The sequence below is a fragment of the Bos javanicus genome, chromosome 29 (assembly GCF_032452875.1).
Source record: "Bos javanicus breed banteng chromosome 29, ARS-OSU_banteng_1.0, whole genome shotgun sequence".
NCBI classification, from domain to species: domain Eukaryota; kingdom Metazoa; phylum Chordata; class Mammalia; order Artiodactyla; family Bovidae; genus Bos; species Bos javanicus.
In genome coordinates this window covers 51,055,527-51,067,104 of record NC_083896.1, presented here as the reverse complement: position 1 = coordinate 51,067,104, position 11,578 = coordinate 51,055,527, and the positions used below count along the sequence as shown (strand labels likewise).

At 52.3% G+C, this 11,578-nt stretch overlaps 1 protein-coding gene across 1 annotated transcript; it reads right to left on the bottom strand.

The window, feature by feature from the left end:
* Positions 1–51: 51 nt before the first annotated feature.
* On the bottom strand, positions 52–3,586 carry SCT (secretin). Its single transcript, XM_061407572.1, has 4 exons — positions 3,362–3,586; positions 3,162–3,263; positions 2,655–2,747; positions 52–2,450 (listed from the first exon to the last, which is right to left on the bottom strand). The coding sequence occupies exons 1-4, from the start codon at positions 3,436–3,438 to the stop codon at positions 2,336–2,338; spliced, it is 387 nt and encodes a 128-aa protein (XP_061263556.1). The 5' UTR covers positions 3,439–3,586; the 3' UTR covers positions 52–2,335.
* Between the last annotated feature and the right edge of the window lie 7,992 nt (positions 3,587–11,578).

The window sequence follows — 11,578 nt, the reverse complement described above, 5'->3', positions numbered from 1 at the left end:
GGTCCTTTACAACCGCCACCCGCAAGCCTGGCCTCCACCAAGGGGGCCCCCGACGGCCAGGCCCCTCTGACTGCAAGGAGAGGGAGACCAGATCCAGGCCACGTGCAGGGGCTGACGGGGCTCACCCCACAGACCCCGAGGAGCTCACAGCCGGGCAGGGGAAGCGGGAACCAGGGCTTGGACTGAGTAGTCAGGGGGACTGGCTTCTGTGCTCACTGTATTCCCCCACCCCACCTCTGCTGGGCTCCTCTGCCAGAATGAACAGGCGCAGTGCTGGGAGTCAGCTCTGTGAGGTCCAGGCCCACCTCCTCTCCGTACTCAACCCTCTAGGGAAGGGAAAGGTTATTTGTGTCCCAGGGACTCCCCTACCTGTCCCAGAAACAAGCTGGCTTCCTCCAGGCAAGGCTGGGTGAGCCCACAGTGACAGAGATGGAGTGTTCCAGGGACAGCTGGCAGCTCTGGGGGGGCACCCTGGGTGCCAACAGAGGGGCATCCTGGTGAGGAACCTTAGCCCAGGCCCCCAGGCATCCTGCCTCCATTTCCTTGGCCATCTAGGCTCAGTAGCTGGGAGGCACCAGTGGGTGCAGTCCCGAAGGGGAGAAGGGCCTGCTGTGATGGGGCGTGGGGTGGCGTCTCCCCCGCCTCCTGGCCTGAAACACCTTCGTGGAGCAGCCCTGCCTGCTGGTCCTCCAAGGCCTCCTGCAACCCCGGCACTTCTTGGGCTGTCGTCACCGGCCCTGCCCCACAGGTCCTGGGGTAGTCAAGGCGCTCGGCCAGACGGCGGGCCAGGACACAGGGCCGAGAGTCACGCTCAGTTCCCTCCACTGGGGAGCCGCCTCCTGTGGGACATCTCCTGCCTGTCACCTCTTCCTGCTTGGCTGAGCCTCCCTGCCCCGTCCTTGCCCCTTGCTAGGCTTCAAGAGTACGTGAACCGAGAACTTCCAGATGTCCAAGCTGGATTTAGAAAAGGCAGAAGAACCAAAGATCAAATTGCCAACATCCTTTGGATCATAGAAAAAGCAAGAGAGTTCCAGAAAAACATCTACTTCCGCTTTATTGACTACATCAAAGCCTTTGACTGTGCAGATCACAGCGGACTGTGGAAAAATTCTTAAAGAGATGGGAATACCAGACCACCTTATCCGCCTCCTGCCAAACCTGTATGCGGGTCAAAAGGCAAGTTAGAACCAGATATGGAACAATGGACTGGTTCAAAATTGGGAAAGGAGTACGTCAAGGTTGTATATTGTTACCCTGCTTATTTGGTCCCATCGCTTCATGGCAAATAGATGGGGAAACAATGGAAAGAATGAGAGACTTTATTTTCCTGGGCTTGAAAATCACTCTGGACAATGACTGCAGCCATGAAATTAAAAGACACTTGCTCCTTGGAAGAAAAGCTATGACAAACCTAGACAGCATATTGAAAAACAGAGAGGTCTGTTTTTAAGAAAAAACGTCACTTTACCTACAAAGGTCCATATAGTCAAAGCTATGGTTTTTCACGTACAGATCTGAGAACTGGACAATAAAAAAGGCTGAGTGCTGAAGAATTGGTGCCTTTGAACTGTGATATTGAAGACTCTTGAGAGTCCCTTGGACTGCAAGGAGATCAAACCAGTCAATCCTAAAGGAAATCAACCCTGAATATTCATTGAAGGACTGATGCTGAAGTTGAAGCTCCAATCCTTTGGCCACCTGATGCAAAGAACTGACTCACTGGAAAAGACTCTGATGCTGGGAAGGATTGAAGACAGGAGGAGAAGGGGATGACAGAGGATGAGATGGTTGAATGGCATCACTGTCTCAGTGGACATGAGTTTGAGCAAACTCTGGGAGATGGTGAAGGACAGGAAAGCCTGGTGCGCTGCAGTCCATGGGATAGCAAAGAGTCAGACACGACTGAGTGACTGAAGAACAACAACCTTGCCCCCTCACCACTGCCTCCCTGGGAAAGGAGCTGGGGGACATGTGAGCCCCCCACGGTCTCTGAATGTTTGCTGTGTGGATGACAGGGGTGCAGCCAGCTCCCAGGGAGCCCAGGGGATGGGCAGCAGATGAGGAAGTGGGCAGATGAAGCTCCCCGCTGGCTTCCCAGGTTTAAAGGGCAGCTGGGCGTGGCCATGGTCTTAGACTCCGGAGGACAGGACCCTCCTTCCCTGGACAGCCACACCCCACAGGTGCTTTGAGGGTACCAGACGGCAGTGCACAGAGAGAGTTCGCGGGGCTAGGGTCTGAATTCCTCCTTTATTGGTGCCAGATGCAACCCATCCCCCTCCTCCCACCCCCTCCCCTGTCCAGGCCCCCCTCGAGAGGGTCCTTCTTCCTCAGGGCCTCATCGGGTCCCCTCAGCAGTCGGGACGGCCGGCTTGGACACCATGACCCCTGCCTTCAGTGCAAGAGGCAGCTGGGAAGACCAGGCTTGATCCTCGGGGGGCCTCAGGGGCGCCCTGCAGAGACGGCCGGGTTAAGGGTTGGGGTCTTGGCGCGGGAGACCACGCCCACCTGGGGACAGCAGGCCTCTCTGGTCACCAGCGCCGGCAGTTTCCCCTTCCCAGGCTCCTGGACCGGGGTTGTGTCCAATTGTGCCCGAGACCCAGAGTGCCTCAGGGAGGGAGGCGCTGGAGGAGGGATGGGGGAGGGCTGCTGCTCACCAAGCCTGAAGGGCGGGCGCGTCCGACCACAGCAGGCATAGCGGGCCCTCCGCAGACTTGGTCCAGGCTGTGCTGTTCTCTGTGTCCTGCTCGCTGCCCCCCACCCCAAGTCAGGATTAGTCTGGAGTCGGGGGGATCCCCCACCGCGTCGCTTGTCCCCCGCCAGCCCCTCACGGGCGGTCTCCACCAGGCCCCGCCCCTCGCCCGCCTTTCCCTCCAGGCCCCGCCCCTCACAGGCACTTCCCTCCAGGCCCCGCCCCTTGCCCGCCTTCCCCCTCCAGGCCCCGCCCCTCACCGGCGCTCCCCACCAGGCCCCGCCCCTCAAGGCACTTCCCTCCAGGTCCCGCCCCTCGCCCTCCTTTCCCACCAGGCCCCGCCCCTCGCCCGTCTTTCCCCTCCAGGGCCCGCTCCTCACGTACGTTTCTCCTCCAGGCCCCGCCCCTCACAGGCACTTCCCTCCAGGCCCCGCCCCTTGCCCGCCTTCCCCCTCCAGGCCCCGCCCCTCACCTGCGTTTCCCCACCAGGCCCTGCAGCAGCCGCTGCAGCCGCGCGCTGTCCCTTAGGCGACTGAGCTCGCTCGTGAACGTCCCGTCCGAGTGTCGCGGGGCCCTGCGGAGAGGACGGGAGGGCGGCCGAGGGTGGTCAGGGCCGGGCGGGGGCAGGATGGGTTGGAGGTGTGGGCGCAGGCCCCGGGGCCGCAGGCTCACCTGGGGGGCGCGGGGCGCGCGGCGCAGCACCCGAGCAGCAGCGGCAGCAGCAGTAGCAGCAGGGCCAGCTTAGCCATGGTGCACGCCTGTCCGGGCTGAGCAGCCGCGAGGCCCAGGCCCCTTTATAGCGGCGTCCGGAGCGGGAGCCGGGCGGGCGGGGGTCGGCGCCGCCCCGGCTCCGCGCCGCCAGAGCCGCGCCCCATCGATCGCGCGGGAAGGTCAGGGCCGCCCCCCCAGCTGTCGCCCCGGCATCCCGCCCGCCCCTAGCGCCGCGGTGGCGCCCCTCGGCAGACCGGCGGGGGTCGGGCGCCCGGAGACCAGGGGACCCCGGTGGGGGCAGCGGGAGGAACCTGCAGGGGAACGGCCTGTGCGAAGCTTAGAGGCGCCAGCGGAGGCCCGATGAGGCGGTCCAGAGGGCCTGGAGGGGACTCAGGCCGCGGCCACCGAAGCCGCGGACCGAGTGACCTTTCCCCAGTCTTCGGACGCGGCACGGCGCGGGGAGCTGCGGGCAGGTTGGGGGTGGGGGCCTGCGGCCGCGCGAGACCGGGGCCTGGGGCACCTGGGCCTTCGTGTGCGTTTCTGCAGGCGGGAGATCTGATACTACCTCGGTCGGCCTTTCTACAACCAGCACCCCTGAAATCCTGACACAGAAACTGCAAATCGAGTCAGTGGAGTTATAAACCAGCAGCTCTTGTGTTAAACTTCATGTGCATTTTAAAAGTAGTTCGCAGACTTGTTTTTTAGAACAGTTTTAGGTTTACAGAAAAATCGAGCTAAAAGTACGAATTCACACACACACGCAAACACACACACACCCAGGCTTGCCAGCACGGGGCATTCATTTAGGACATTTGTTACAAATGATGAACCAATATTGTACATTATTGTTAACTACATCTGGGATTTGCCATTACTAATCATCTTGGTGTTACATATTCTATGGGCTTTGACAAATGTATAATCACACGAATCCGCCTGTGTGGACACTACCTCACAGAGCTTTCCTGCCCTAAAAATCCCTTCATGCCACCTGCCCATTCATCCCTGTGTCCCCAGCACCTCACCTTTTACTGTCTCTGTTCAGTTCAGTTCAGTTCAGTCGTGCAGTCGTGTCCGACTCTTTGCGACCCCATGAATCGCAGCACGCCAAGGCCTCCCTGTCCATCACCAACTCCCAGAGTTCACCCAAACTCTTGTCCATCGAGTCGGTGATGCCATCCAGCCATCTCATCCTCTGTCGTCCCCTTATCCTCCTGCCCCCAATCCCTCCCAGCATCAGAGTCTTTTCCAATGAGTCAGCTCTTCTCATGAGGTGGCCAAAGTGCTGGAGTTTCAGCTTCAGCATCAGTCCTTCCAATGAACACCCAGGACTGATGTCCTTTAGGATGGGCTGGCTGGACTTCCTTGCAGCCCAGGGGCCTCTCAGGAGCCTGTTTACCTTCCCAGGAATGTCGCGTGGTGGAGTCACACAGTGCGTGGCCGTTTCTCATTGGCTTCTTTCACTTACACAAATTGAAGTTTCCTCCGTGTCTTTTCATGGGCTGACAGCTCGTTTCTTTTTGAGTGCTGAACAACATTCTGTTGTCTGATACACCACAGTTTATACACTCACCTACTAAAGGACGTCTTGAGTTGCTTTGGTTGCTGTCAGATTTTGGCAATTATGAGTAAAGCTGCTGTAAGCATCTACATGCAGGTTTTTGTGTGGATGTAAGTTTTCAGCTCCTTTGGGTGAACAGCAAGGACCGTGATTGCCGGATTGCATGGTAAGAGTACTTTTGGCTTTGCAGAAAGCCACCAAATGGTCTTCCAGAGTGGCTGCACCAGCTTTGCATTCCCATGGGGCGTGGGGCGTGGTATCTCATTGTTTTCTGTATCTGTATTTTTAAACAGCTGCTGTGGCCTCTTCTTGCACAAATTTGGCAGATTACAACCCCTAAACTTTAGCAGCATTGACCAATTAATCACATTCATGAGAATACTCAAAACCCTGAGTAGTCATTCAGATTTTTTAGCACCTCAAACACTTAAGTGACCAGGCAGATCTTCATAGGAAGGATCTTCCTATCTTAAAAAAAAAAAAAAATCAGCATGCAGGCATATTGACTTCTAAACAATTAACATACAGTAAAAGATGAATTATGACTTATGTCTGGATCGAGTGACTGCCACCATAATCAGGATACAGAACAAGCCCATCGCCCCAAAGAACTGCCTCCTGCTGCCCACAGAAAGGGTCCACTCTGTTACACGACTCACCGACTGAGCGGCAGTAGCTTAGTGGGCAGCAGCTTGGGACGCGCCCGCTGTCCTACGCTGCTCTGGTCACAGCGGCTCCAGGTCCCAAGCAGTCACTAGTGCAGAAGGACAGACAGGGTGAGGCGAGGCCTGAGTGGCAGAGCCGGGCGGGGCTGAGGCAAGGAGGGGCAGGCAGGCAGCCCCGCGGGTGCCAGTCGTAGGGGAGTCTGTGACCAGCTGCCCCATCGAATCTGAACAGCCGGCCCCCGCTGTGCCTGCCGCTGGCACTCTCTCCAGAGGGCTCCTGGCCGGTGTCCTCCACACCCACATGTAGCTGGCTCAGCATTTCACGTGGAAAGGCAGCAGACAATGTGGGCTGGCATCTGATGGGAACTGGAGAAGCAAGCAACGGGTGGCTCAGGCCTGGCCTGGTTTGGACCCTACTTTGCGACAGAAGCTACGTGGCAGAGCACCACGTGGACCCCCAGATTCCAGGGAGAGCCCCAGGGTTTCCCAGACGCCACGCCTGGCTGGGCCTTCGTTACAGGCACACAGAAAGCAGTCAGGTTACGTGAACAGCTATCCAAAGCCTTGGATCAGACATCATTCTGTGTGTGGGATCCTAACAATGGCCAGGTTCAGGGTCCAGGATTCTTTTTTTTTTTTTGGCTTGGATCTTAGTTCCCTGACCAGGGATCAAACCCAGGCCCTCGACAGTGAGAACAGAGTCCTTTGCGCTGGTCCACCAGGGAATTCCCAGGGTCCAAGATTGTGAGGAAGAAAAAGCAGCTTTATTTTTTCACAGTAAAACATAGGAGGGAACATATTCAACGCCTAAGAATATATCTCACTGTGACACAGTTTTATTCTCTGAATACTAAATCACCAAAAGTATTCTTTTTGGGGGGATTTTAACTAAGATTTAAATGGGCTTCCCTGGTGACTCAAACAGTACAGAATCTGCCTACAATGTGGGAGATCCAGGTTCGATCCCTGGGTCGAGAAGATCCTCTGGAGAAGGAAATGGCAACTCACTCCAGTATTCTTGCCTGGAGAATTTCATAGACTGAGGAGCCTGGCAGGCTTCAGTCCTTGGGGTCGTGAAGGGTCAGACACGACTGAGCGGCTAACACTGCTACTGCTAAGATTTAAATGGCGAGTTTAATGGCATCTACTCTTAGCTCTGCATTAGGGGTGTTACAGGAGGGCACTGGAGAGAACTCATTCTTTCAGATCTGTGACCTCTTCTTTCACAGAGCTGCAGAAGCAGTGCGCCTTAGGCTACCTTTGGCTGAGCACTTCAGGATACGAACTTGGGGCCCAAACTTGTTGTTCAGTCGCTACGTTGTGTAATAGACTGTAACCTTTCTGTGGCTTTAATGACCGTCCCCTTTTACAGACCAGAAAAAGAAAAATCACTTTACTCCTTACACAGAATTAAAGACATACAAAAGTAGACAAACTCCCAGGTACCATTACTCAGCTTCAACAATTTACAACCACTCTTACCTACCCCTATGACTTTCTCTATTTTTTCAATTTAATTTTGGAGCAGATCTCAGAGCTTGTATCAGCTCACCTATGAGGATTTCAGTATGTATCTCAAAAAGGTAACGACTGGATTGTCAGCTACCCGACAGAGGTTGTCAGGGAGTCTGCCTGATCAGCCAAGCTGAGTTATCTGAGTTATCCAACCTGAGCCAGGAAGGGCAGGGGCTGGGAACAGTCCACGGGGTGTCGGGGAGGTTGTCACAGGGTGCAGTTGCTGTAAGAAGGGTCTTTTAAGGCAAGAAACTGATAGGGACTGAGAAAACGTTGTGAATAGTTTAGGACTGGTGAGCACAGGGGGACAACGCCCTTCACATTAATGTGAGGAAACTTGGCATGTTTTCCTATTTCTTGTCTCCTGAGTAATTAACATAAGATACGGGAGATGCCCCCATCTATTACCTTCCAAAGCGTCATTATTTCACATTTCGGGTGCAGATCTGAGACTTGTGCTGCGCGTGGTGTTAAGCAGTGGCGAAGCTTTGCTGTTTTGCACACGCCTCTCCGCTGTCCTTCTGTGTTGCTGCTGCTGTGGGCCAACCATCTCTATGCACTTAGATCCGTGGCCACACTCTCCGCGCATGCCATCCGCCCAACTGCCACCCCTCCTCCCGTCTTAGCTACAACACCCCCGTTAATTCACCATCATAGTTACAGTACTTTTATAAGTCTTCATATCTGACAGATCACATTCATTCACCTTGCTTTTCTTCAAGAGTGTCTTAGCTATTTTTGACCTTCTGCGATCAGTTCAGTTACGCAGTCAGGTCCGACTCTTTGAGACTGCATGAACTGTCTAGGGCCATACCACCCTGAACGCGCCTGATCTCGGAAGCTAAGCAGGGTCAGGCCTGGTTAGTACTTGGATGGGAGACTGCGTGAACTGCAGCACGCTGGGCCTCCCTGTCCATCAGCAACTCCTGGAGCTTGCTCAAACTCATGTCCATTGAGTCGGTGATGCCATCCAACCATCTCATCCTGTCATCCCCTTCTCCTCCTGCCTTCAATCTCTCCCAGCATCAGGGTCTTTTCCAATGAGTCAGCTCTTCGAGTCAGGTGGCCAAAGTACTGGAGCTTCAGCTTCAGCCCCAGTCCTTCCAGTGAACATTCAGGACTGGTTTCCTTCAGGTTTGACTTGTTTGGTCTCCTTGCAGTCCAAGGGACTCTCAAGAGTCTTCTCCACATCACAGTTCAAAAGTATCAATTCTTTGGTGCTTTGACCTTCTGAATTTCCATATAAATTCAAAGATCTACTTGTCAAGGTTTACAGAAGACTATTAGGAGATTAATGAAAACTGCATCAAATTGTTGGATCAATTTTAGAATTATAAAACTCTTCCACAAAATATGATCAAAACAAATCCAGCAGCACTTTTTAAAGGATTATACACTACGACCAAATGGAGATTTATCCCAGGAATGCACGGGTGATTCAACAGACAAAACTCAATCGGTGTAGTACATCACATTAATAGAATGGAGAAATACATTTAATCATCCGAATGGATGCAGAAAAATGCATTTGATTAAATCAACACACTTTCATGATAAAAAGACTTAATAGACCAGGAACAGAGAGCTATTTCCTTCACACGATTAAGGCCTTATATGAAAACACAGCTGACATCACACGCAACGAGGAGGGGCTGAAAACTCTCCGTCAGCTCAGGAAAAAGACAGGCGTGTCTTTTTCTAGTCAACATTGCCTGGAAGTTCTAGCCAGAGCAATTAGGCAAGAAACAGAAAGAAAAGTCTTCCGAAATTGGAAAGGAGGACATCCCTGGTGGTCCGGGGACACCAAGCTCCCCTGCAGGGGCCGCAGGCTCAGTTTCTGGCAGGACAGCTAGATCCCACGAGCCCGGACTGAGAGCTCGGGCGCTGCAACTAGAGATTCCGTGTGCCACAACTAAGGCTGGCACAGCCAAACAGAAAAAAAAATAGAAGTGAAACTGTTTCTACTTGCAGATAGCACGATCTTATACACAGAGAACACCGGGGGAAGAAGCAGAAACCCCAAAACCTGTTAGAACTAATAAACAAATTCAGCAAAGTTTCAGGACATAAGATTGACATATAAGAATGAGTTCTACTTCGACACAGTATCAATGAGCAATTCAAAAATGAAATTAAGAAAATAATTCATGGGACGTCCCTGGTGGTCCAGTGGTTAAGAATCTGCCTGTCAATGCAGGCAACGTGGGTTCAATCTCCTGGTCCAGGAGGATTCCGCGTGCCTCACGGCAGCTACGCCCGAGTGCTGCAACCACTGAGGCTCATGCACAACCTGGAGCCCGTGCTCTGCGACAGAGGCAGCCGCTACAGCGAGAAGCCCACACGCCGCGACAAGAGAGCAGCCGCTGCTCGTGGGGACTGGACACCCTCATGCAGCATCAGAGACCCAGTGCAGCCATAAAGAGAGAAGTAAAAAAAATTAAGTAATTCATTTGCAATAGCATCAAAAAGAATAAAATTCTTACTTATAAATTTTAACCAAGAAGGTAAAAGACTCATACGATGAAAAGCAAAAAACATTGCTGGAAGAGATTAAAGAAGGCATAATACATCAGTCTAATCACTTCATGGGAAATAGATGGGAAACAGTGGAAACAGTGTCAGATTTTATTTTTGGGGCTCCAAAATCACTGCAGCCATGAAATTAAAAGACGCTTACTCCTTGGAAGGAGGGTTATGGCCAACCTGCTGCTGCTAAGTCGCTTTAGTCATGTCCGACTCTGTGCGACCCCATAGCCGGCAGCCCATCAGGCTCCCCCATCCCTGGGATTCTCCAGGCAAGAACACTGGAGTGGGTTACTATTATTCAAAAGCAGAGACATTACTTTGCCAACAAAGGTCTATCTAGTCAAGGTTATGGTTTTTCCAGTGGTCATGTATGGATGTGAGAGTTGGACTGTGAAGAAAACTGAGCTCCGAAGAATTGATGGTTTTGAACTGTGGTGTTGGAAAAGACTCTTGAGAGTCCCTTGGACTGCAAGGAGATCAACCAGTCCATTCTAAAGGAGATCAGCCCTGGGTGTTCTTTGGAAGGAATGATGCTAAGGCTGAAACTCCAGTACTTTGGCCACCTCATGCGAAGAGTTGACTCATTGGAAAAGACTCATGCTGGGTGGGATTGGGGGCAGGAGGAGAAGGGGATGACAGAGGATGAGATGGCTGGATGGCATCACTGACTCGATGGACGTGAGTCTGAGTGAACTCCAGGAGTTGGTGATGGACAGGGAGGCCTGGCGTGCTGGGATTCATGGGGTCACAAAGAGTCAGACACGACTGAGCGACTGAACTGAATGTTCATGGGTTGGAAGACCTAATACTGTTAAGATGCCTTTGCTCAGCAATGATCTTCAGATTCAATATGCTGCTTACTGAAACCCCAATGACATTTTTTTTTAATAAATGGAAAATCCAACTCTAAAATTTGTATGGAATTGCAAGGAAATCCAAATAACCAAAGCATTCTTGAAAAAGAAAAACAAAGTTGGCACAGTGGCTGATTCCAAAACTTGCTACAAAGCTACAGAAATCAACACAGTATGGTCCTGGTGTTAAGGCCAGACATAAAGATAGTGGGATAGAAACGACAGTTCAGATACAAACCCGTACATCCGCTACCAGTTTATTTTAAATAAAAGAGGTGTTTGACTGTGCCGGGCCTTGGCTGTGGCGCATCTGGCTGTGCCGGGCCTCGGCTGTGGCGCATCTGGCTGTGCCGGGCCTTGGCTGTGGCGCATCTGGCTGTGCCGGGCCTCGGCTGTGGCGTATTTGGCTGTGCCGGGCCTCGGCTGTGGCACAGAATCTGCAGTTGCAGCACTTGAGCTCTTACTTGGGGCTCGTGGGATCTAGTTCCCTGAACGGGGGTCAAACCCAGGCTCCCTGCCTTGGGCGTATGGAGTCTTATCCACTGTATGACTGGAGAAGTCCCATCAATTGATTTTCAATGAAGATGTCAGGACTATTTAATGGGGAAAGAAGAGTTTCTTCAATGGCATTGGAATAACTGAATATCCACATGCAAACCCATGAAGCTGAACCATTACCTCATACCATATATAAAAATTAGCTCAAAATGAGTCAAAATCTAAATTATTTAATCTAAAATTATAAAACTGGAAATTCCTTGGTGGTCCAGTGATTAGGACTCTGTGCTCTCATTGCCAAGGTCCCAGGTCCAGTCTTAATCGGGGAAATAAGATCCCACAAGCCATACACATGACAGAAAAGAGAAGGAAAAAAAAGGTCTTACAAAAAAATAAAATAAAACTCTTAGAAGGAAATACAGGGATAAATCTTCATGGCCTTGGATTTGCAATGGTTTCCAAAAAAGTTGTACAAATGACCAAGAAGCACACGAAAGATGCCCTATGACTTAAGGGAAATGCTATTCAAAGGCACAGTTTCATAGAATTACTGATGAAA

Coding starts and splice junctions, on each gene's coding strand:
- SCT (XM_061407572.1), bottom strand. CDS start 3,438: ATGGCTAAGCTGGCCCTGCTGCTACTGCTGCTGCCGCTGCTGCTCGGG. Junction 3,264..3,361: donor GCGCGCCCCGCGCCCCCCAG/GTGAGCCTGCGG, acceptor TCCTCTCCGCAG/GGCCCCGCGACACTCGGACG. Junction 2,748..3,161: donor GGCCTGGTGGGGAAACGCAG/GTGAGGGGCGGG, acceptor GGTGGGGGGCAG/CGAGCAGGACACAGAGAACA.